The sequence below is a fragment of the Telopea speciosissima genome, unplaced genomic scaffold, assembly GCF_018873765.1.
Source record: "Telopea speciosissima isolate NSW1024214 ecotype Mountain lineage unplaced genomic scaffold, Tspe_v1 Tspe_v1.0144, whole genome shotgun sequence".
NCBI lineage: Eukaryota > Viridiplantae > Streptophyta > Magnoliopsida > Proteales > Proteaceae > Telopea > Telopea speciosissima.
The window spans coordinates 13033-39727 of NW_025317480.1; the positions used below are offsets into that span (position 1 = coordinate 13033).

At 41.7% G+C, this 26695-nt stretch overlaps 1 protein-coding gene across 1 annotated transcript in view; it reads left to right on the forward strand.

The window, feature by feature from the left end:
• Nucleotides 1-693: 693 nt before the first annotated feature.
• LOC122647763 (mediator of RNA polymerase II transcription subunit 33A-like) overlaps nucleotides 694-26695 on the forward strand; it is a 70625-nt gene continuing 44623 nt past the window's right edge. The window contains exons 1-6 of the mRNA XM_043841086.1: nucleotides 694-1767; nucleotides 4677-5034; nucleotides 5186-5277; nucleotides 5364-5739; nucleotides 5930-6140; nucleotides 6221-6335. Of these exons, the coding sequence (XP_043697021.1) occupies nucleotides 694-1767; nucleotides 4677-5034; nucleotides 5186-5277; nucleotides 5364-5739; nucleotides 5930-6140; nucleotides 6221-6335 (2226 nt within the window). The remainder of the gene's footprint in view (nucleotides 1768-4676; nucleotides 5035-5185; nucleotides 5278-5363; nucleotides 5740-5929; nucleotides 6141-6220; nucleotides 6336-26695) is intronic.

Genomic DNA, 26695 nt, shown 5'->3' on the forward strand with positions numbered 1-26695 from the left:
GAAGATGTACCTTTGATTGCTCCTCTAGATGTAAATATGCCTACTATAGAGGATGTGTCAGTTGAATTGGAAGATGGGATTACCAGTCAAGAACAAGACCAAGGACAACAGTATGAGCAGCCTATAGTCTAGGGGGAGTCTAGAGAATCAAAGGAATTGAAGACATACTCACGTGGGACTCACTTCACTCCTCATGGAACTCATCACAAAGAAACCACCACCACTGCTCCCACACAATCAGCGCCTGCTCCAAGTCTTGTTGCTCACTCTGGTAAGCCAATTCCTATACCTGATCCCAGTCTTGATCTTCCCATTGCTATCCGGAAACCAAAGCGGAGCTGTACTCAGCATCCAATTTCCAATTTTGTTTCTTATGATTCTTTAACTCCTGCATTCCATGCCTTTGTTTCTTCGTTATCCTCTGTTTCCATTCCTAAAAACTGGCAGGAAGCAATAGCCGAGCAGAAATGGAAGGAAGCAATGAATGAAGAGATGCTTGCCTTGGAGAAAAACAAAACTTGGGACTTGACAGTTCTTCCACCAGGAAAGAAACTGGTTGGCTGTAAATGGGTCTTTGTTGTGAAGCACAATTCAGACGGGTTAGTAGAGCGATACAAGGCGAGGTTGGTTGGAAAGGGGTTCACACAAACCCATGGAATTGATTACTAGGAAACCTTTGCTCCTGTGGCAAAAATGAGCACAATTAGAGTCATCATCCCTTGTGCAGTAAATCAAGGCTGGACTCTCCAACAGCTTGATGTCAAGAATGCTTTTCTACATGGAGAGCTAGAAGAAGATGTCTATATGGAAATCCCTCCTGGCTTTGCTACTCCAAATACCCAGGGAAAAGTGTGCAAATTGAAAAAGTCCTTACATGGTCTAAAGCAATCACCCAGGGCCTGGTTTGGTCGATTTCACAAAGCCATGATTGCCAATGGCTATAAGCAAAGCAATGCTGATCACACATTGTTTGTGAAGAAAGTAGGACAGCATATCACAATTCTACTAGTCTATGTGGATGACATAGTGATCACAGGGAGTGATATACAGGAAATTCAGAATTTGAAGAATTATTTGGGGACAGAATTTGAGGTCAAAGACTTGGGGCGTTTAAGATATTTCTTGGGAATAGAGGTTGCTTATTCAGCTAAGGATATATCTCTTTCCCAGAGAAAGTATATTCTTGATCTTCTGAGTGATACAGGGATGCTCGGGTGTAAACCTGTTGATACCCCTTTGGAACCTAACACACACTTAAAGAGCAAGGAAGGTGACCCGGTGGATAAAGGTACTTATCAGAGGTTACTAGAACGGTTGATATATCTCTCTCATGCCCGACCTGACATCACATTTGCAGTAAGTGTTGTAAGTCAGTACATGCATGACCCTTACTCATCTCACATGGAGGCAGCCTACAGAATTCTGAAGTACCTAAAGTCTTCTCCTGGAAAAGGAATCTTATATTCTCCCCATAGTAATCCTCAGATAGAGGCCTATACTGATGCAGATTGGGCTGGAAGTCCCGATGATAGGAGGTCAACATCCGGATATTATACATTTGTTGGAGGAAACTTAACTACTTGGAGGAGCAAGAAACAAGCCGTGGTTGCTCGGTCTAGTGTTGAGGCAGAATTCAGGGCCATGGCAAAAGGGGTCTGCGAACTTTTGTGGCTCAAGGGGCTTCTTCAAGATATAGGTATGGCTGTTGATCTTCCTATGCGCCTCTACTGTGATAGCAAGTCAGCAATCAATATTGCCCATAACCCGGTCCAACATGATCGTACCAAGCATGTTGAAATTGACCGACATTTTATCAAGGAGAAGCTGGAGCAAGGAGTCATTTGTGTTCCATTTGTTTAGTCTTGTAACCAATTGGCTGATATTCTCACTAAGGGAATAAGTAGTAAATTGTTTTGTTCTGTTATTAGCAAGTTGGGCATGTTTGATATGTATGCACCAACTTGAGGGGGAGTGTTGTAATATAGGTTCAGGGGTAATATTGTCCTTGTACCTATAGTGTCTAGGTTCATTATGCACATGTTAAATGTGTTAGGTGTGTTAGGTGTGGTCAAGGTTCGAAAACTCGGGTCTCGGTGCCAACTCGGACCCTTGAAAAACCGAGTCGAGTCGAGATCTCGCCGAGTTGGTGTACTTTTTTTTTTCTCGACTCGAAGCCTCATCTCGGTGGGTTTTAGACCTAGTTTAGGTCTGAAACTTGGTATTCAGCCTATTTTAGGCCACTTAAACACAATGGCACTATCAGATTTTGCAAAAACAAAGTCCAAATAGGAGTTTCAGTTAGTGGGAAAGCAGGACAGACACTTATGCTAGAAACCAGGACAGATACAGGACAAACACACTTATTTATGCCTAATATCATTTAAGATATTACTCATAAATAAGCAAATACCCCCCTATTTGAATCCAATAAAAATAGTTAAAAAATCAAATTCCAAAAGGAAAAAAAGTCAACCCCCTAGTTCAAGAACAAAAACTGGATTTTCGGCCGTAGGTGCAATTTTCAACTTTCTAATGCTGGGGTTTTTCTGAAATCAAAAAATTCCATAAATCTTAATATGGTAAAACATTGCTAAAAATCAAAGTGCGGTAAAATATTTATTTGTTTTGATGTCCAAAAAACTATTTTCATTCAGAGCGATTTTGACAGCATTCGCACGCACTGAATTAAGTTTGACTGGTACATAACTCTTTCAATATAAATCAGATTTAAGCAATCTTGGACTTTCCAACAAAGCTTTCCAATAAGTCCAAGATTGCTAAAATCTGATTTATATTGAAAGAGTTATGTACCGGTCAAACTTAATTCGGTGTGCGCGAATGCTGTCAAAATCGCTCTAAATGAAAATAGTTTTTTGGACATCAAAACAAATGAATATTTTACCGCACTTTTGGTTTTTAGCAATGTTTTACCATAATAAATTTATGGAATTTTTAGATTTGAGAAAAACCCCAACATTAGAAAGTTAAAAATTGCTCCTACCGCCAAAAATCCAGTTTTTGTTCTTGAACTGGGGGGTTGATTTTTTTTCCTTTTGCAATTTGATTTTTTAACTATTTTTATTGGATTCAAATAGGGGGGTATTTGCTTATTTATGAATAATATCTTAAGTAAAGGTAAACATTTACTTAAATGATATTAGGCATAAATAAGTGTCTGTCTTGGTTCCTGGCATAGATAGGTGTTTGTATACCAAGAATTTCCAACAAGATCTCGAGATCTGGCACTCATATAAAGGACCTAGATGGGCATTTTCCTATGTCAAACCGAGATCCGAGATATTGTACTTTTGTGACTCGACCGAGATCTCCCGAGTTCTTGAACTATGGGTGTGGTAGGTAAGGATTGAGTAAATCAGTGTGATAGGTAAGGATTGAGTAAATCATTCCATATTTGTAATATTCCGAAGTTATAAATAAAGGCTTGGCCTCTGTCTCATAGACAAGCTAGATTCACGGATTTCTACACTTATACATACTGATACCATCGATACATTCCATAAAAAAGCCCTTTTCACTCACAGACTCGATACAACTCCTATTCTAACGGAAAAATGAAGGAAAACTCTCTACCAAGAGTCTAAAATCTTGCATTAAATCTTGGTTTTTCACACTTTTGGACTAAAAAACGAATCAAGGAGTGCTACAACATCATCCTTTGCATCATCCAATACTCTTCTTGGCTATAGACTATTACAACATGTAAGAAACCTCATCTTTTATAACAATTTCAATTTAATGCACTTGTTTGGTTATACATTATTCTCCATTTTAGTGTTTATGCATGATATTTGTTATATATTGGTTATTTATATTGTTTTTGTTCCAGAAAGTATATTTCCATGTGTATCTTGACCATTTCTATGCGTATCTGTAGTATTCGATACGTATCTGCGATATGATATGTCTCTTAAAATCACCCAACCATCGTTTTCAGGCTGTAGTTTTTCCCTTCATGTTAATGTTAGTAATCATAGTTGTCAAGGTGTCGCCTAGGCATCCAGGCGCCTTGGTCGACTTGGGCGCCTAGGCAGACGCCTTGGTTGCCTGGTTGACGTCGCCTTGATTTTGGACCCTCTCCATCCCCTTGGGTCGCCTAGATGCCGTGACAACTATGTTAGTAATTAGTGTGAGGGGCCTCATAAATCTCATTCTGATCCCTGCTTTAAGCTCCAGTAAGTGCCTAAGCTTACTGCAACCTCATTTGAAAAAAATCTCGGAATTCTGATTGAAGTGTGAAATTTTTTTTCTACCTTACATACTTGAGTATGGCCACTCATGGAAGCATTCAAAGTTATAGAAGTCCAGACCTGATTTTTAAATCCTTGCATGAAGTAAGTTAGTGCATAACATTGAGTTTGATCCTGAGATTTTAGATATGAAGATTTATGTAAACAAGAAATAAAGAGAACATTCTTTGGGTGGCTGTGGGTGACTTCCATCACAACATGATCATCCGATCTGACTGAAACTTCAAATTTTATTTCTGATTCATACAAATCGTTTGATTCTGCTGTCAATAGATTCTACTGAGGGTTGTAGCATTTTTTGTTGAATCAATCAAGAATTCACCATTTTGACTGGGATTGTTTTGTAATACAGACATATGTCAAATATGATATTTTCTTTTTCAAGTTTATATGTTCTTGGGCTCTTAGGAATTCCAACAAGTTACTGATAATTTGGTCTTGAGAAATAGGGCTGAGAAATTCAATGGGCTTCTTCAAAGAATTCAGTTTCTTGAAGCTCATAAGTCAGTCTCCTCAAATTTGAAATCTGCTAGTGAGCTTTTGGTAAGATTGTCTGCAAACGTAGAGAAAGCTTTGGGTTTGGAATATCAGTTGAACAAGCGCCAGCTCATTGGAGTGATGATTGGTAATGGATCATGTAGCTGGGGTTCTTCCTGCAACATTGGAGATGTCCGGGCTGCATGTTGGGTTCCTTTTGATATTTATATGGAGACTGCAATGGATGGGAAACAGCTTCCTGCCACATCATCTATTGATATACTTACAGGTGGACCCCCCCTGACTCTGTAACTTATTCTGATATATTTCTAGCTTGTATTATATTTTGTTCTAGCATCTTGATCAAAGAAAATTAGACTTTCAATAGTTGCTAGAACTTTATTTGCTTATTTGTTATAACCTCGATGATCTAATTGCAGACTTAACAAAGACACTCCAAGTGATAAACCGGGCGAGCTGGCAAGAGACCTTCCTAGCACTTTGGGTTTCAGCCCTTCGGCTTGTGCAACGAGTTGAGATGAAACTGCATAAGAAAACACGTCTCCTTGAAAAAAGAAACTATCTAATATTCACATTTTCTCATGTTCTCTATTGCAGGAACGTGATCCTCTAGAAGGTCCCATTCCACATCTTGATGCACGTCTTTGTGTTCTTTTGTCCATCACACCGTTGGCAATTGTTCGTGTTGTGGGGGATGAGAGTGAAATGCCTTCAGCCGCTTTCCAGGGAGGTATGGCATTTGGGAGTGTGGGAACTGACTACAAGCATGGAACTGCTAATGCTTCCAGAAGACATGAACTGATTTCATCTCTTCAGGCTCTTGGGCAGTTTTCTGGTCTCCTATCTACCCCTGCTCCAGTTGTTGTTGAAGCTAATAATGCTGCTGCAAAGGCAGCGAACTTCATCTATAATTTCAAGAATGGGAATGAGAGTTTTAATGGTGGCAGCCGTGCTGATACTTATGTGAAAGCAGGTGACCTTGTTCATTATCCTATTTCCGTACTAACTTTATGATTAATGCTTGAATACTTTCCTAATCCTTTTTGGAGACTTGTGTTGGGAAAATTGTGAGAAGGAATGGGTTATTAATAGATTACATGATCTCTATTTTACTCACTGAGCACTTTCTGTATTTTGCTTGCACCTAATTCTCTCTCTTGCAGGTGGGAACATGCGACATCTCATAGTGGAGGCTTGCATTGCCAGAAAGTTGATTGATACATCAGCATACTTCTGGCCTGGTTATGTGCTTCCATCAGTAACCCCATTGTCGGATCCATCACCAGTTCAAGGATCTCCATGGTTTGCCTTCATGGAAGGGGCTCCATTAGCTGGTCCTCTAAAAAATGCCCTAATTGCAACTCCTGCTTCGAGGTATGCCAAAAGGATTCTCATATAACTGCTCATTTTAATGGTTCTGTTGTTGAGTCTGAAATCAACTCTGTCGGTTTAAGCTTAGCGGAGATTGAGAAGTTGTATCACATGGCATTAAATGGGCCAGAGGAGGATAGGTCAGTGTCTGCAAAGATAATATGTGGTGCATCTCTCACCCGTGGATGGAATATCCAGGTACGTGGTGCATTTGGATTATTTTTTATTGTATTGGATTTCATGCCTTTGATTTTACTCCACTAGTGGCCATTACTTGACATTATGAGCTGAAGGGTTCAAAAATATCGGATTCAAAGAATTTTTTGATTGGTTTTTTTCCCAATCAATCTTTTTCCAATAATGATTTTCTTAAGATGATATCATGTCAACCTGAAGCCGCTCTCAAGCTATGTATTTGGGGTATCCCAAGTATAAACACATACTTGATATTTTGAAGTGATGCAGTTTCTCTAGCCTGGCTAGACAAATATGACCCACTTTGAAGCGCAAACCAAGAACCAGTCCAACCCAGGTTCATTGGTCCATCAACAAGGGTTGGAAGTTAGTTTATTTATTCATTTGATTTGCGTATTTTTTTGCAAGATAGGTTATGTAGACTATGTTAGTTGTTTATTTGAACTCTAGTCTATTTATCTTCAGAGTTAGTTTGGGATTAGTTTCAGTTTCCTAATAGGACTCTTTGATTTATGTTTATTTAAGCATAGTAACTTAACGTTGAAGAATTAAATGAAAAGTTGAATTGAGTTGTGGGTGTGCATTGTGTGTGTGTTCCCTCTTCTCTCCCTCCCTGCAACTCTGAATCCTATCTCAGGATTCTCCCTCCTCCTAACGGCCCTCAACCAATTTGGTATCAGAGCCGAATCATCCCTCCCTATCAATCTCTCTCATCTCATTCTTCTTCTTCTTTCCAAACCTCTTTTCTTGTTACTGTTCTACGGTAACAACAGCAAACCCGTTTCATCCCATCTCCCTAACCTTCCTGACACCCCACCTTCCCTTTCCCTTCTTCCCGCTATGATAGCAATAATAAAAAATTTAACAAAAAACCTTTCTCCCTTCAATTCCCACTCATTTCTCGACTTCAACTGAAACCCCAACCTCCTTTTTTATCCCAGAGACAACCCCCACTGCCGAGAGCTGCGATCAATTCGAGCTGCAGTAGCCTTCAACTTGAGTCAGCTCCCCTCTTCTAGAGCTCGTCCAGTGAAACAAAAAAAAAAAAAAAAAAAAAAAAGAAGAGCAGAGAAATCAAGAGGGCCTCAAACCCACATGGTGGGAAAAAAACATAAAACATACATGGGTTCGAACTCCTTGTCACGTTCGGAACTATTGCAATCCTCCCTGGCATCATCAAAAGGCACCCTCCTAAGTCACGAAGCCTCTTTTTTTTTCTCCTTCGCATTTTTCCATCCTCTCAGTAGCTTCATCGAGTCAAGCTCCTCTGTCGCTGTTTCCCTCTCTGGAGTAACAGACTCCAAGTAGGAGACTGAAATCGGTAACTACAGCGCCCACTACTTCTCTTTAAAACCTTATTTCCCATATTACCCCCCCCCCATTTATTCGTTATTCCATTTAGTCCTTTTTTCCTTTCTTTTCCAGTATTACCCCTATATTTTACTTTTATTCTGGTCTAACCTTTTTCACACTTAACCTCCAAGTGTACCCCCCACCCATATGTTGCATCTCTATTGTGTTTTCTATATAAATTTTCAGTATTACAGTACTGCCATTCTATTAGAAGCTACAGTTTATTTACCATTTTTCCATTCAACTTTTGTCGAGTGTTCTCTTGCTTATCTTCACCATGGTAGCCAACAGTGAGATTCTCCAGCAGCTCAATTCTTATTAAGGTGAGACTGATCCAAAAATTGACACCCTCACCACATCAGTTAGTTCCCTCCATACTATGATGACAACCATGCAAGCTTCGATTGATCGACTGGTGGCTTATGATAAGGAAATGAATCCCTTCCAGTTTGAGGATTCTTCCAACTCTGTCCCATAGGACTTGTCTCATGATATGCCACCACCACCAGCACCACCTTATGGAGTTGGTTGATATGATGATTATGGAGCAGAAAGAGCAGCAAAGCTCGACGTCCTTGATTTTTATGGGGATAACAATCCAAAATAGTATCTTGACTGGATTCACAGTTCGGAGACATTTTTCTGATGGTACGGTTTAACTAAGGCCAGGAAAATCTTATTTGCAGAGGCTAAACTGAAAGGCGCAGCTCGAGTCTTATGGATCAAGCAACAGAAACAGAATCGAACCTGAGGTATTGTGTTAGTCACTATTTGGGCTGAGATGAGTGAAGCCATGAACTGGAGATTTTTGCCTATTGACTACAAGCAACGCATGCACCTCAAGTTTGCACAATTGAAACAAGAAAACCTAAAAGATGAGGAGTTTGTTGACAGATTCTATTATTACGTCACTCGACCTGATTTTGAGTGGGATGAATTATTGGTGGCACAGTTCCGCAATGGTTTGCACCCTTAAATCCATGCTACATTCGCATCCAGTTGACCATAGTTGTCAAGGCGCCTAGGCGAACCCAGGCGATCGAGGGGTTAAAAACCAAGACGACACCAACAAGGCGACAAGGTGTCGCCTAGACGTCCAAGGCGACCCCAGCAAACAAAGCGAGAGAAAGGCGCCTGAACGCCTTGACAACTATGCAGTTGACTGGCTACAATGGAGGATGTTGTACAAGTGGCATATCAGGTAGAAGAAAGGCTTAAGTGGCCATATACTCTACGGACTTTCACAGACACTTTTCCTAGGGGTCCTAATTCCAGTCAACAACAGTCTTCTCCCTAGGAAAAGTCATTTAGCAAACCACATGCTATTGGTTCATCTATGGCATGCTCAAGGCCTAACCAGCCATATTCTCCACCTCAGTGTGATTCCGACATGGCATCTTCACGACCTACCCAACCGTATTCTCCACTTCGGCATGGTTACAACAAATCTTCTGTGATGCCAAAGGCTGCCATTCAGTGTAAGCACTACCAGAATGCTTTGAAGTCTCGCAACATGAAAAGGATACGGACATATCAGTGCTCAGTGTCCCAATTGTTTGTGGCTTATATTGATAAGGATTATTTTATATGTTCCATAAGAGCACCTCGGTTTTTGAGACAGTTGATTTAGAGCCAGAGCGTGAGCCAGGTGAAGTCAATGGCAATACAGTGATGTGATGCGCGCCCTGTTTTGACCACTCACAAGGTCACTAAGGGTGAAGATTTGTGCTGTTGCAGTATTTTCCAGACCCATGTGAGGTGCAATGACCAATTATGTAGTCTGGTGATCGATGAAGGTAGTTGATCTAATGTCATCTCTAAAGACGTCGTTTGTAAGCTGGGATTGCTAAGCTGGGATTGCAGGTAAAGCCACATCCAAATCCTTATAAGGTTGTATAGGCGAACAACAATTATCTCAAGGTTACAGATAAGTTTTTATTGACCTACTCTATTGGTGGATTCATGGATACAGTACAGTGTGACATCCTCCCTCTGAGTGTCGACCGTGGTTTTTTGATAAGAAGGAACAACATTGGGGGTATGTGAATGCCTACTCTTTCAAGCACAACAATAAAACCATGAAGTTTCTTCCCGCTAAAAATATCCCCGACATTATGTTGGATATGTATGTCCATCAAACCTGGTTTGTTCCAGTTCAGCCCGGTCTATTGTTTATTGAACCTTTCATACATTTTGGCTTAATATTATTACGTGCGATATAAACTTTTTGAGCAATGTATGCCCATAAGTTTACACTTAAAATGGTATCCACAACTAGGGTTTGGACTGGGCACCCTTATCATATGGTCGTCGCATTGGGTATGCCTAGACATGTTGATGTTGGGGTATGAATGCAAGTACACATATTGGTGTGTGTTGGAGAATAGTCTATTTGTGTCGATTCCCTCATGTCTTACATCCTTGTAAGAGTGTAATTACAACCAAAGTCAAAGATAAGAACAACTCAACATTAAAGTAACGAACAATAACTTTTTTTTTGGGTGAATAAATAAATTCATTACCAAAGAGAAGAGAAAAAAGAATTACAGAGGGCCCCAAAGGGAAAAAGAAAAAAGAAACAGCCAGCCAGAGCCTTAGCTAGGGGAGGCCGAAGCAACAAGAGAAACATTAGAGAGACCCCAGGAGTCAACAATGAGCCTGTTCCTTGGGGAGTCCAAACAACTAGAGGGGGGAGCAAGAGATAACTTTGCTCTAATTTCAAAGGAAATGGAATCCCAAATCTTTTGGTAAGGACGGGAATTGGAGGTCCATTTCTTGATATTTCGCTCTATCCAAATACGGTTGCGAGTGGCACAGAAAGCCAACTTCCCTACCAAATCACAAATAGAGGAGCCAGCGAAGGTCATATGAATCCAAATCCACTCTCTAGAGAAGGGGAGAATTCTTCTACGAGCCGGCCAGCACTCGAGGAGGATGCCTTTCCAGATAGCAGCTGCAATAGGCAGTCAAAGAAGAGATGGTTCAAGTCTTTAGTATTGTCCCAGCAGAGACAACAAGCAGAAGAAACTTGGATCTGACGGCTGCGAAGAAAAGCCTGGGTTGGGAGACAGTTGTTGAAGACTCTCCAGGCTGTATGGCGGGGAATGTGATGCTTGAACCAAAGGAGGTTGCGCCAAGGGACCAGCAGGCCTTTCATACGAATAAAATTCCATGCTGCTTTGGAGGAGAAGGGGCCGGAGCTGTTTGCTAACCAATGAACGCAGTCACCATGGGAAGCAGACCTTCTTGGAATAGAGGGGACCTCATTCCAAATAAGGCTGAGAGAAGTGCCAGCCTGCCAGAGGGGGGAGGAGTCCAGCCATCTTGAGCAAAAATATCAACAATCAATGAGAGCCTATGGAGACCCGAGGCATAAATGGTTCGGGGAGTGACCTGATGAAGGAGAATTCCCAAAGGATGCCAATTGTCAAGCCAAAGGTAGGTAGAGAGACCATCGCCAATCTGGGATCGAATGACCTAAAGAACAAGGTGGCGGCTAGCAAGAATTTTGCGCCAGACCCAGGAAGCATCAGATGAAGAGGATGCAATCTAAATAGAGTCATGGCGCAGAGCATAGTTGTCATGGCGTCGCCATGGCGTCCTGGCGTTGGGAGAGGGGGGCATATCGAGCTACGCCAGGTGGATGTCAATATATCGTTCGATATGGCTTCCATGGCGACGCCATGGCGTCGCCTGGACGCCATACCACGATATGTTGGCATATCGGTCGATATTTGTACATATAAAAGTTAGATTAAAATTTTTTTTTTTAAACCATTTAATAGCTTAGATGCTTTGCTCCAAATCACATACACTAAAGAAAGACTATTGCTATCAAGCTTGAGAAAAGTTAGCCTATCATTTGATTTTTACTATTGCTTTCAATTATTTGATAGGTTAATCTATATTTTCAATTTTTCATACTTTCATATACACTAATGGATATTAGTTACACTTTCATGAATTAAACCATAGTGGCATAGTATATTAGTAGTAGTGTAGTACACTTTCATGTTGATTTTTGATGTTATAGGACATATATTATAGCATACTAAATGACATTAAAAATACGAGAAAATAAAAAATTAAACATGGTCGACATGCTCGCCATGGCAACGCCATGGCGGGCGACATGTCGATATCGACGGACACCCTTCCAGAGACGCGTGACAACTAGCGCAGAGGTCCCGAATAAATCCAATCGACCCGATGCTTTTCTTCTTGGAAGCAATCTTCCAAATAAGCTTGATGATACCAGCAGAGTTCACATCTTTGATTCTTCTGATGCCCAGACCACCTTCCTTCTTAGGGAGACACACAGCAGCCTAGCTTAGGGGATGGAGGAATCTAGAGGAATCATTGCCCTTCCAGAGGAAGGAAGCCATGAGAGCTTCCAAGGACTTGATAGTAGACTGAGAGAGCCCAGAAATACCAGACCAGTAGATATAGGATGACTCCAAAACTGATTTAATAAGGGTCAAACTGCCTGCATAGGAGAGAAGTTTGCTTTTCCAGAGTTGAAGCCTTTTCCTGATCAAGTCAAGCATAGGGGTGCAGTGGTGAGCAGTAAGCCTTATCGGAATCAAAGGAATCCCCAAGTACTTGACTAGAAGCTGGCCCTTAAGGAACCCTGATTTGGCTAGGAGAGCAATTTTATCAATCTCTGAGACCCCAGCAAAAAATATAAGAGACTTGGAAGGGTTGATGCGGAGGCCCGAGAGCTCCTGGAAATGCTGAAGACAGATTAAAATACACTCAAGAGAGTCAACCGAGGCCTTAGAGAATATCATCAAGTCGTCTGCAAAGACCAAGTGAGTTAGCTTAAGGGCTTTACGCTTGGGCATAGGCATAATGAGTTGCTGATCAGTGCAAAGCTGAATCTCTCTGGAGAGTACTTCCAATGCCAAAGTGAACAAGTAAGGGGAAAGAGGGCACCCTTGGCGAATCTCCACAGAAGCACCAAAATAACCTGTCGGGCTACCATTGACTAGAACCGAGAACTTGGGGGAAGAGATGTAGGAGCTAATCCAATTTACAAAAGCCCTAGGGAACCTCATCTTAGTCATCACCTGAGTAATAAAGTCCTACCTCAGAGAGTCAAAGGCCTTGTGTCTTCATGAGGAAAGAGGGTGAGTGATTTTTCCGATCAAAACCTCGAACTATATCATTACATAGAAGTATGTTGTCCGAGATATTCCTGCCAGGGATAAAAGCCGTTTGGTTGTCACTGACCAAGAGATCCACTACACCTTTGAGCCAACGAGCAAGAATCTTTGCAATGAACTTGTAAAGGAGATTGCTGAGAGCAATGGGCCTGAAATCATTCATAGCAATAGCACCTTCCTTTTTGGGGATCAGGCAAAGGAAAGTGTTGTTGATCTCTTTGATTGACTTGGGTTGAAGAAGCTCTCTATGGCAGCAATAAGGTCTGATTTGATGATATCCCACGCAGCTAAAAAAAACCCCATTCTAAAGCCATCTGGACCCGGGGCACCATTGACCTTGAGAGAGTGAATAGCGTCCACAATTTCATCTTCTTTAGGGATGGAACATAAAGAATCAAAGTAGACCGGGCCAATAAAGTTGTTGAGTAAATGATCCGGGATGGGAGCAAGACTCTCCTGAGGACATAAGAAGATGCTCTTGAAGTGTTTAACAACCAAGTCTTTGATGTCCTTAACGGAATTGACAAGAGATCCATCCAGACAGGAGAGCTGAATAATGGAGTTAGCATTAAGTCTAGCTTTCACAGAACGATGAAAATAGGCCGTGTTAGAATCTCCAAAGTCCAGCCATTTGATCCTTGATTTTTGTTTAAGAAAACTTTCTTCCCTAGCAAGCAAGGAGGTGAGCTGAGAGGAGACTTCTTTCTCTTCAATAGCAAGGGAGTCATTGAGGAAATCAGACTGAAGACAAGCCTGTATGGAAGCAAGCCTTTCTTTACACTCCGCAACTTGATGGGTAATGTTGCCAAAAACTTTGTGATTCCAATCGTTAAGAGCAGCCTTAACATTTTTGAGCTTCCTAGAGAAAGCAATGAGGGGGGTAGAAAAGGCAAAAACAGGCTTATTCGAGGCTTCTTGCACAATAGACAAGAAAGTTGGGTGAGAGGACCACATGTCAAAGTATTTGAAGGGTTTAGGGCCAAAAGATGTGAAAGGTTGAATGGCTAGGGAGATGGGGGAATGATCTGAGATGTCTGGCTTATCAAAAGAGGCCTGAGAGGAAGGGAAAGAGGCCAACCACTCTTCATTGACAAGAAATCTATCCAGCTTACAAGCAATGCGATTGCTTCCAGCCCTTTTGTTGCTCCATGTAAGAGGATAACCAGTCCATCTAAGATCATCTGCACCCATATCCTCAATGCAGTCATTAAAGGAGCTCATAGCCTCCAAATCCATATGATCCCCACTCTGCTTTTCATGGCTGAATCTGATAATATTGAAATCACCTCCCACCCCCCAAGGATGAGATCTTATCTGGGTAGCCAAAGACCTGAGGTCAGCACAAAGAGAAGTCCTATCAGCAGGGCAGTTATGAGCACACACCACGGTAAGGTAAAAGGAAAGGTGGCCCAGGCAATCAGAGAACATGGTGTGCATGAACTAAGAGGAGGACGAAGTAAGGGAGATGGAGATTCTACAAGGGACATGTGATGAGTAGTTAGAAAGGAATGACCAGCCCGGGGCAATAGAGCTAAGAATTTTGGACGTATTAGGCTCTTTGATATGGGTTTGAAACAAGAGTGAGAGGAACGAATACGAGAGCAAACAGTGGACTGCTTTGAGGGCGAATTGAGCCCTCAGGTGTTCCAAATGATGCCGCTAATCATTTAGGAAAGGGGAGGAGAGGCAACGATGACTCAATGAGCCTGGTCAGCACAGCCTGAGACCTGGTTTCGCTGTGGTGGCGCCGTCAGTACAAGCTTCGAAAGGGGGTGACAGGAGTAGGAGGAGGGTGTGGAGAGCCTCACAAGGAGACAGGGGTCGATGGATGGGGGGCTGTCAGGTGGAGAAGGTTGAACAATCGGGGTTGGATTAGATCCAAGTGTAAGGCTGCCCAACCCAAAAAAGGAAGTGGGCAAGTGATGGTAGATGGAAGGACAAGTGTGACCCGACCAGGAAAGGGTGGATAACAAAGAAACCCTAAGAGAAATACCTGTTGGACGAAGAACCTGAGAAGGGGGCCCCACCATGTCAGTGCCAGTAGAAAACTCATCGAGATGATTCAATAAAGCATTCGAAGGCAAAAGTAGAGGATCTTCTCTTGCAGTCGAAGACGCAATAGCACAGGCATCTCTTGCAGATGAAGGCGCAACAGTTTCTCAGAGTAGCTGTCGTACTCGATGCGTTGGGAGAAGGAGCAACAGTTCCAAAGCTAAGAGTAGAAGGATCAGAAGAGGTGCCGTCTGCCATATGAGATCTGCTCCGACGTAAGACCTCCAACTGGGGCTTTTCGGGGCAAGAGAGAGGCTCCGTACACTCTGCATCCTCAGCAGAAGACAGAAGGCTGAATCGGTTCTGTGCGTCTGACCAACGCTGAGCCTTCGAGTGCCACTGCACACTGGAGCTTTCTGGCAGGACCTTCTTCTTCCGACATTATTCCGGTACCGGAATCGAAATCCAGACCTTCCACGAGAGTGAGGCCGAGCATCAACTGCACGATAAACAGCAGCAGGAGTGCCATCATAGGGAGGAGGGCCAAGACCAACAAGGATATCACCGCCTTGGACGATGGAAGCTTTACCTGTAGAGAGAGAGAGAGAGAGAGCATCGCGAGGGGCTGAGCCAACTGCAACAATGGGCTTTTCTGCAGGAGAGCAGAGGAGGGAGTCGTGCCTAAAGACTTTGCATATCAGGCACTGAGGGGGCTTCCAGTCGTAGTGCACCTCCTGCTTAAAGGAATACTCATCTCCTTCATTGACAGCGATGAAGGAAGGCAGAGGGTCCTCCGCCAAGACTTTGACACAGATGTGCGCATAAGCAAGACGATCCTTGGCACAAGAAAATCGGCATTTTCCTAACTAGCACAGAGCCAATAGAACTTAGTCCGTCCGAGCACCAAAAGTGCAGTGGTAACCCCGGAAGAGAAATCCACAGAGGAATGGAGGAGAGGTCCACACGCCTGAGTTGAATTTGACAACTCCATTGGCACAAGAAAATCGGCATTTTCCTAACTAGCCAAGGTCCTCCTTCAAGAGCACGCAGCTTGTCAAGAGAGGAGGAGAATTTGAAAATGAAAAAACCATTGTCAAGCATGTATGTGTTGAGAGACCCCTGAGGGCGCCATTGTTTAGAGAGTAAAAGCTTGACCACATGGAAAGGAGGGCGGCGATCTAGGAAGTTACCAACAAGGCAACCTTCCCACAACTTTGCCTCAGTTTTCAGAAGTTCAAGAGAGCACATAGCAACTTTCGAAGAGCCAATTGAAACAGGGGGGACAAAGTGAAGCGGAAGTCCATCGGAGCGAGAGGAGGAACCGCCAGCAAGGAGAGAGCTCCAAGGGGCTTGATTAGGAGCAGATGGGTGGGGAGAAAGGGAGGCAGAAGGATAGGGAGAGGAATTCATAATGCAAGGAGAGGGGAGGAAGGCGAGATTCAGTAGGCAAGAGAGAGGATCAGGCCTGCCGAAAGGCCCGGCAGGGGAGGGACGAGAGGAGAGGAAGCCATCGACTTCGTATACGAACAATAACTTAACTACTTACAATAATGACTTAAAGTAAGACATTAACTCGACACTAGCAATGACTATGAGATTCCCTCTTACGGTACAATATTTAACACTCCCCCTCAAGCTAGAGCATATATATCCTATGCTTTAGCTTGGAACAACAAAGATAGACATAACCAACAGAACCCAACTTGACAGATAACCATATGTAGAAGCCAGTAGTCAGCAACACCACTTTCTAGTCGCAACACAATCATAAGCACATCAGCACAACAGTGGAGAAAAAACTTCGTGTCGTACAATCCAAACAGAGGCAAGCAAAATAAGCGGCAAAGAACCATTGTTCGAGAACTCGTTTCGTTTCGGTATTTCGGTCGAAATATTGTATTTTTTCTGGTATGTTTTGGTAGGTCATTTCGGTAGGTTTTAGGCCAAGTTAAGGCCTGAAACTTCATGGAAACCCTATTTTAGGCTATATAAACACATTTAAATGTTCAAATTGCAAAAATAGTCACCCAAAATTTTGTTTTGGATGTGCACCATTGATTGGCAACGTACGGTCGAATAACTTAGTTAATTACACATAGTCAGTTAGTCACATACACATTGTACATTAAACAAGTAAATTGACTTGGAACTAAGTTGGAAACGTAATGACTCATAAGATAAGTCATAAATCATAATATTAATTACATAAGACATTAAGTCAATAACAAGTTAACAAATAACAACTTAAGAGTTCAGAAGATGATATCAAAAATTCAAAATCACAATATCCCCAATTGTCCCCTACAAGTCAAGTAGTCATCATTCATCAAGTGATTCAAATGTATACAAATTTGCTAATAATAACTACTCCGCCGTCCAAGATCAACCCCACTCATGGTCTGCTGGAGCCGACGTGTATTGCTCTTCAACTGTAGGACAAATGAATGCCACGTCATAGTCTGGGAGAAGAAGCGAGTGTAGTCATTTACTGTGGCTATGTAAACTACATCATCAACATGCTGAAGGTAACCTATCCTAGGATATAGGTCACCGAACTGTGAAGAAGTACTACCCACTGATCCACTATGATATGAGTCATATGACGGCTCGGGAGCATGTACGGGTACTGGCTGTACGGCTGCGGCTGGTGGGTTGGGTAGGAAAAGAAGTCATCCACTATATTCCTGTGAGTGGGAGTCATACTCAAAACTGGGAATGGATGGAGAAGATATAGGCTGCTGCCCCCAAGGGTACTGCCCAGACTGCCCTTCGCCATGTGGATGTGAATGAGATGAACTATGCTCTGATTGTGCTGGAGATGGACTGCTGTCTACATGAAAAGATGGGGCACGGAAATGCCCACTCGATCTACTGTCTCTATCGCCAATACTCAGTCCACCAACAGAGCCAGATAGGGCATCAATGTCCATAAGCTCAGCTTGCCTACTACTACCACTGCCACCAGGACGGGACTGGCCACGCTGCTTTCTCGAGTAGGTCGAGGTGGAAGATGTGGACCGTGTGGCCAGTGTGGGGGCACGGATTGCCTCTTGCTTCTCTTCTACCACAAACGGGACTCGAGTTCCCTCATATTCTTGACCACCATCACCATCATCATCACGTCCACCATTACCTCCACCATCTCCTTCACCATCTCCACCATCACCATCTCCACCAGGACCACCACCACCGCCACCAGAGGACATAGACCAATCTTCATCCTCACCCTCTGCAGCCATGAAGTCATCCACATCAGCTTCTATATGTTCAGCTATCATGGGGTCAGGCCTACCTCCAGGCTGATCTAACACTGGCTCACCTCTATCCCTCACCCAATCAACAATAGGATCTTCATCAACAAACTCTACCTGAAAAATGTCGGCGAGATCGATATTTTCCCTGATACCCTCTTGTCCCATACGTATGTGTTGCATCTTCAACCTCAAATTATAATGCACATACACCAAGTCAGATAAACGTTCAGAACCCAATCTATTTCTCCTCTCTTGGAGTGGATGAGAGAAAATATACTCCAATTCCGTTCATAGCCAAATGCTGAACATGTCTGGGAGAGAACCTTGATTGCTATTTTTCTTAAATTGTCTGCCGAACCCCCATACAACACCCACCATTCAGCTGCATTACAATAAAAGAGACATGTCACCTTCATTTCAAAAGTTTCAATACATACATAATTTAAAGAATAAGATATTGAATTGAGCAATGACTAATGAGTACCGGCATCACCGCGTGTCCGGCCTTGCTCTGCAGCATCAGTTCCAAGACTTCCCAATGCATCCCTAAAAGTCTTCAACTATAATCATTTGCAAAATATTTAAAATTAGTAATGACTCATTACTATTTAGTATTGAATTGAGTAATTCCAAATGAATTATAACTTATAAGACTCACCTCATTGTTGCATATCGCCTGTAATTTACTATTCGGCTCCAACTTGGCAACTACTTCTTTTATTACGTCAATAAGACTACTATTCAACCCAAGCCTATGACTGTATTGGTATTTGGGGTTCAAATAATATGCTAAAATTGACATTGTTAGTAATATATCTTTCAAATTCACTTTAGTAATTGCATAAAAAATAAACTACACTCACCAGCCTTATGCAGTGGATGCATAAGTTGATTTTTCCAGCGCTCCTTGATAATTTTGAGAAAGTGTTTGCTACCTCGTGGATTTGCATTGTAAACACCTTCATTCATCAAGTCTATGATAGCATATAGATGTGGCATGGTTGGTCCCTTGAGAGCAGAATCAACTATATGCAAAACCTTGACCATTGGGTCCAGAAGTTGTACCACTTTATGCAACTTTGACCAAAAGTCATCTAATGAAATAGTAGCTTATGCTTCCCTACCACCTTGGGTATTGGACCCATTCCAGTTGAACCAGTCTTCAGAAGCAAACATTGATCTAAGTCCAGACTTCTTGGTCTCTATACTCTTGAGTGCAATGTAGTTGGTGGCGAATCTAATTATGCCTGGCCTCACTAAGTCACCCCCACACTTCTCCCTCAAGAGGTTTAATGCAAACCCATGGTTGTAGACAAAATTAGTCATTTGCCTTGCCTTTTCCACAACATGTACCAATTTGATCTTTCCCATGTCCTTCAACATGAGGTCTATACAATGGGCAGCACATGGAGTCCAAAACAACTGGTACCTACTGTTTTGCATCAACTTCTCACCGGCACTCTTGTAGTTGCTTCCGTTGTCCGTTACAATTTGGACAACGGTCCCCACTCCTACATCTTCTATCACTTCCTTCAACAATTTGTAGATATACTTTGCATCCTTTTTCTCCTTGGATGCATCAACAGACTTCAGAAAGACTGTCCTCCCATCACAATACACCGTAAAGTTGATGATGGACTTTCTTGTAGGACCAGTCCAACCATCACACATTATGGTCACCCCATAGTTCTCCCACAGCCCCCTCATTTTATTGATGTAGTCTTCAAGCTCTCTCTTCTGTTGGGGCAAATACACATTCGTAAATCATAATCTCATATGGGGTGGGCCCCTTATACCCTGGGCCAGCCTCAGCAATGGAATCTATCATAGTCTGATAAAAGGGGCCTTGTGCTGTGTTTGCTGGGATGGTATGGTATAACATCCACTTAGCTATAGATTCCTTCACCATCCCCTTCAGATTTTTCCATGCTCCCTTGATTTTTATTTGTTTGTTGCCTTTCTTTCCATAAACACCAGGTGCTTGGTGAAGTGCTGGGTCATCTCGTGGTGGTGGAGGCGGAGGTGGAGCTGCCCTCGTGCTCTGTGATCTTTTAAAGGGATTAGGCAACCCACCTGCTCCTCCACTACCACTAGCACCAGCTCTAGAGGTACCAGCTTTTCCACTACCACCAACTCTCTGTCTCTCTTGATCCTCATGATAACTGGCTCTGCTCATCATCCGTGCTCGTCTCCAATCCCTAGCCTCTCGCTCAGTCTCTATATCATCAGGAACATAGACATCATCACTGTCATCATCATCATCATCACGATGGCCTCCCGTTGTACACCTCACTGCTTCCTCAAGTTCTACTCTTGCCTTCTCCCTCTGAGCCTTCCTCTTACTCCCTCCCTTCATGTAATCAATGACAATCCTAGATACCTCCACAGGGACCATATTACATGCGACCATTTCAGGGGAATTCCCAGCTAGATGTTGTTCGAGTCTAGTGGCACCACCTCCCAAAAACTGCATGTGACAATAGTTGCATTGGGATTTTCTTTTATCCCCATCAATTGGAGTGCCATGCAACCATGCAATGTCACCCCTAGTGCGCCCGGGTGTGCTCTCCTCCCCCTGGGTCCGGGTCGGCTGCCTCTGCCCCTCTTGCCTCTGGCTCTGTCGTTTACCACGGTCCGCCATAATCAGACTAGTTTACTGTTGCATGAATAAAAGACAATTCATTAATCACTGAAGCACATCAATTCTTTTAGTTTAAATGTTTAAGAATTAAGATTTAAGAGCACTAACACAAGTATATAAGTATATAACTATTTAGTATTTTTCTCCTAACCCTCATATTTTTCTCATATTTAAAAACAGTTTTTTAAAATAATTTTCAAATAAATATTGGCCTAGCACAACAAAACCGAAATTATATGCAAATGGGCAACAATAAAACAACATGTAGAATTTAGTTATAGCTATTTTTTATTTTTCCCCTAACCCTCATATTTTTCTCATATTTAAAAATAATTTTTTTAAATATTTTTCAAATAATTATTGGCCTAGCACAACAAAATCGAAAAGATATGTAAATGGGCAGCAATTAAGAAGTATGTACAATTTACTTTTATATTTTTCAGTAATTTTAAAATAAAAACCTCATATTTTTTCTTATTTTTTGCTATTTTTTAAATATTTTTTATAATTTCTTAAAATTAAAATAATTAATTATTGGCAGAAAAATATTTTTGACACCGTGAGGCCGTAGATTGGCCAATGGTGTCTAACATATATTTAATTCATCACCATACAATATACATAACCCCTATTATTTTTTTATTTTTGTTGTAAATAAATCCAATTTTTTAAGCAGAAAAATAAAAAAATAATATGTATACCAAAAAAAAATTTCGACACCGTGAAGTTGTAGATCGGCTTCCGGTGTCTAACATATATTTATTTCATCACAAACAAACATATTGATCATGCATTCCCTAAAAAAAAACCAATTTTGAGAATATGGTTTTACCTGGAATAGTGGAAAGGCTTCACAGGTGTGCTAAGAAGTTTGAATCTTGTGTTCTCCAAGTGGTTCCAGTGTAGATGCGGCAAGGATTCAAATGGAAAGTAGAAGAATGGAGAAGAAATGAGCAAAAACCAAGCAAAAGCCAAAAAACCAGAGTTGTTTCTCAGTCTCGGTCAAAATTTCGACCGAGACTGACGAAATGTGGTCTTTTATATAAAGGGGTTTGACGAAAAATTCGATATCTCGCGAGATTTTTCCGATATCACGAAATTTCGAGAATTTCGCTCGAGATATTGTATTTTTTCGATTCGAAGTAGCATTTCGTTTCGAGCAGCTCGAAAAATCCGAAATCTCGATCGAGATTTTGCGAGATTTTGAACAATGCAGAGAACACCAACCTCGAGCCAAAATATCATAGCAGCAACAGCAACATCAGAAGCCCTTCTCAAAGAAGGCAAGTAATCTTCACAAAGAAGACCGATAAAAGTGCAGCATAGGTTGCTGCGAATCACTGATAAAAGTGCAGCATTGGTTGCTGCAAACCACTGATATAAGTGCAACATAGGTTGTTGCAAACCACTGATAAAAGAGCAACATAGGTTGTTGCGAACCACTGGTAACATCATAAGGCAACCACTGATAAAAGAGCAGCATGGGTTGCTGCGAACCACTGATAAAAGAGCAACATAGGTTGCTGTGAACCACTGATAACAACATAATGTTGCTGCGAACCACTGATAATCCAACATAGGTTGCTGTGAACCACAAGTAGCAGCATAAGGCAGCTATGAACCACGAGCAACATTCTCGTTGCTGCAAACCACAAGTATCCATCTTCATAAGCGAAATATGTTGCTGATGACAAGGGCAGATGACACGAGTAGATAATAACAATAATCTTCATATATCAGTTGATAACTCCAATCTCCCCCTCATGTGTGGCACCACTCGTGGACAAATAATGCAGATGATGCAATAAAGGATAAGCAACACATAAATCCCATAATCAAGAGTAGCTGCAATAGCATCAATAGCAGCAACGGATCAGATCAAAGTAGATAAAGAACTCCAATCACAAAACAAATTTCGTAATAAAACCAGAAATCCCAGCCACTGGTAACCAAATCACAAATCATGGCGGAAACACAGTTACAGGAAGGAAAACCACCGTTCAAAACCAGAGAGCCCGATGTCTCCCAAATTATGGTCAAATGCTCCTTGTAGACAATAATAATGATCCCCAAAATATTGAGTTGATCCAACGGCTGGTTTGCAACATATATAGCACGAATTGGCAAGTGACCAAGAAACCCAAGAAAAACTAATCCGATCTGGCAGATCTTTTGACCAAGTGTAGAGATCAGTCAAACAAATAAAAAAAAAGGGCGTACCTAGTGCATGAGGCTCCCGCCACTGCGGAGTCTGGGTAGGGTCATAATGCACACAGCCTTACCCCTGCTTTCGCAGAGAGGCTGTTTCTAGACTCGAACCCGTGACCACTTGGTCACAATGGAGCAACCTTTACCGTTGCACCAAGGCACACCCTCTTGTCATCAGTCAAACAAATATGACTGCAAAAATTGGTGGTAATTTGACGACTGAATCTTCATATAACAACAACAGCCATAACCTTATCCCAACTAAATGGGGTCGGCTACATGGATCCAATAGAGACTATGACAGTAAAAGAAATAAGAGAAGAAAAAGACGTAAAAGAAGTAAAAGGAAGAAGAATAGAAAATAAGTAAAGGAAAAAGTCAAAGCAGCATCCCAAGAACATTCCCCTACAAGGGGTCGGCTACACGGATCCTTATCTTCCAAACAACTCTATCTACGGTCATACTAGGATCGAGCCCTACTACATGCATATCTTTTCTTACCACTTCTCCAATAGTCATTTTAGGCCTACCCCTACCTCTTTTAGCTCCCTCAAACTGAATCTGGTCACTCTTCCTTACCGGTGCATCCAAAGGTCTCCGTTGGACATGACCGTACCACCTCAAGTGGCTCTCACGAAGCTTGTCCTGGATTGGTGTAACTCCCAATTCGGTTCTAATACAATTATTCCTTACTCTATCTCTCCTGGTCTTGCTACACATCCTCGTCATCTCCACTACGCTCATCTTATCTATACTACTCGTCTTAACTGCCCAACATTCCGCTCCGTAAGTCATGGCTGGTCTTATTACTGTCCTGTAGAATTTCCCCTTAACCTTAACAGGCATGCGTTTGTCACATAACACTCCCGATGCACCTCTCCACTTCATCCGTCCTACTTTAATTCGGTGGGAAACATCATCCTCTATATCACCCTCCTTGTTAATGGTTGACCCCAGGTATCTAAAGCATTCACTTTGTGATAGCTCTCGCTCTTCAAGTTTCACCACTTCATCACCTCTCCTGGTTTGACTGAAGTTACACATCATATACTTTGTCTTTGCTCTGCTTAACTTAAAACCTCGTGATTCCAAGCTTGATCTCCATAACTCCAACTTTGCATTAATCCCTTCGACGGTCTCATCTAGCAAAACAATATCATCAGCGAAAAGCATATCCTAAGGGACCTCATCTTGGATGTGCCTGGTTAAATCTTCCATGTTGAGTGCAAACAAAAAAGGGCTTAGAGATGATCCTTGGTGTAACCCAATTGTAATAGAGAATTCACTACTTTGGCCCTCTGCAGTTTTGATACTCGTCACTACGCCCTCATACATGTCTTTGATTATATCCACATAGTTACTTGAGCTCCTTCTCTTCCCTAGGACATGCCAAATGAGCTCTCTAGGGACTCTATCATAGGCCTTTTCTAGGTGGATAAAGATCATATGGAGATTCCTTTTGAAAGCTCTAAATATATCCACAAGTCTCCTTAAAAGGTAAATAGCTTCTGTCGTAGATCTCCCTGGCATAAAACCAAATTGGTTCTCCAATATATCAGTTTCTCTTCTTAAGTGGGCTTCAATGATTTTTTCCAAAAGTTTCATGGTATGACTCATTAGTTTTATGCCTCTATAGTTACTGTAGTTCTGGATATCACCTTTATTCTTATAAATCAGAACTACAGTGCTTCTCCTCCACTCATCTAGCATTATCTTTGAACTCAAAATCTTGTTAAACAGCTTGGTTAACCAAGATATCCCCTGTGCTCCTAAGCTCTTCCACACTTCAATTGGGATCTCATCCAGTCCCGGTGTTTTATCTACCTTCATCTTTCGTAGGGCCTCTTTAACTTCGGCCTCGCTAACTCATAGATGTCCATGTCGTGTGTGGGCTTCAAGACTATTCGTCTCCACTTCTGAATCCATCTTATCAGTCAAGGTAGCTCCATTTAGTAGGTTGTAAAAATATTCACCCCATCTCTCCATAATGTCCTCATCTCGTATTAGTACTCTACCATCCTCACTCTTAATGCTTCTAACATGGTCCATGTCGTGTGTTGGCTTCAAGACTATTTCTCTCCACTTCTGAATCCATCCTATCGGTCAAGGTAGCTCCAATTAGTAGGTTGTAAAAATATTCACCCCATGTCTCCATAATGTCCTCATCTCGTATTAGTACTCTACCATCCTCACTTTTTTAAATCTTCATATAAGTACCAAAAAAAAAAAGAGCAAAGAATGGCAGAAGTGGAATTATATCAAAAGAGCAAAGGGGTTAATGGCAGAATTGTAATTAACCAGAACATTAGAGGGGTACTTGGTATGTAAAGAAGAAGGGACACAAAGGGAATTACTTTTATTGAGGAGGGACAGACTTGGAAGGGTTTATAAACTATGGACAAAAGGATGGGGGCAATCTTGGAAACAAGAATAAGAAAATAGGGAGAAGCAAAGGGGCTAATGGCAGAATTGTAATTAACCAAAAACATTAGAGGGGTACTTGGTATGTAAAGAAGAAGGGACACAAAGGGAATTACATTTATTAAGGAGGGACAGACTTGGAAGGGTTTATAAACTATGGACAAAAGGATAGGGGCAATCTTGGAAACAAGAACAAGAAAATAGGGTTAAAATCACTCACGATTTACGATTGGGAGGTTGTCTTCAACCTCCAGCCCTATAACAGTAGTGTTCAACCAGCAGGTCTTCAAGAGTTCGAACTCAACCAAATTGCGTTGGATGAACTCGAAGTTCAGAGGTGTGTAGCTAGCTCCCTAATTTGGTAAATCCAACACACAAACTGATGTAAATAAGTCACTTAGAGGGCTTATTTTATTGAAAATAAGCTTTGGGTTGGGTTATGTAGGTGTTGGGCTTTTGATCCCATGGGTTTATTTTGTAATTGGCCAATTTAATGGGCCTAAAATATGGGTAGAAAGTAGGAAAACGGTATTTACTTCCTTAGTTTATTTAGAGTCCTATTTTGAGTTTGTTTTCTTTATTATTTCACTTTCTAAGTCAATTTAGGTTACCTTATTAGTTAAGGATAGGGTTAGGCCTTTCCTTTTTAGTGTCTAAGTTTATTTTTGAGTCTTCTATATAAGTTTGTAAGGGAGACCAGCATTGAACACGAATTTGATTAATGAAATATTGGTTTTAGCCTTTGCTAAAATCCTGAGATAGGTTGGGTGAGATGCCCATCCCCTTCCATTGCTTATTGAATCCAAACCCTAAATTTGTTCAAATTGAGTTCAAGAGTGCTACAAGCTGCTGGGATTTCTTTCAACTGATTGTCACATTGATTTCTTGAAGATTATTACATCAAGATCATTGCTGCTTCAACAGGTTACAAATTTGTGGGTTTTTGTTTGTTACTTCAACCAAGGAAATTGCTCCCTCATTTGAGTTACCATTGTTCTCTTATTTCCCTTATTCTTAGTTATTGTTCTCTTTGTTCCCTCATATGATTTTAGTTCCCATTGTTCTTGTTTCCCTTATTCTTAGTTATTGTTCTCTTGGTTCCTCATATGATTTGAGTTCCCATTGTTCTCTTGGTTTCCTTATATGATTTCTTGTTTATTGGAGGGTTTTTTTATTTGATCTTGCCTGGGATTAGATCTATTCCGGTTCTTGTCTTACATTACAAACCAGTGAATCCGAAACTAAGGAGGAGAGTATGAACTGCTGAAATAGTCCTAGCGGATAAAGGAAGTATCAGGAACGTTTTCCACTTGATTCTCAGTATTGGGA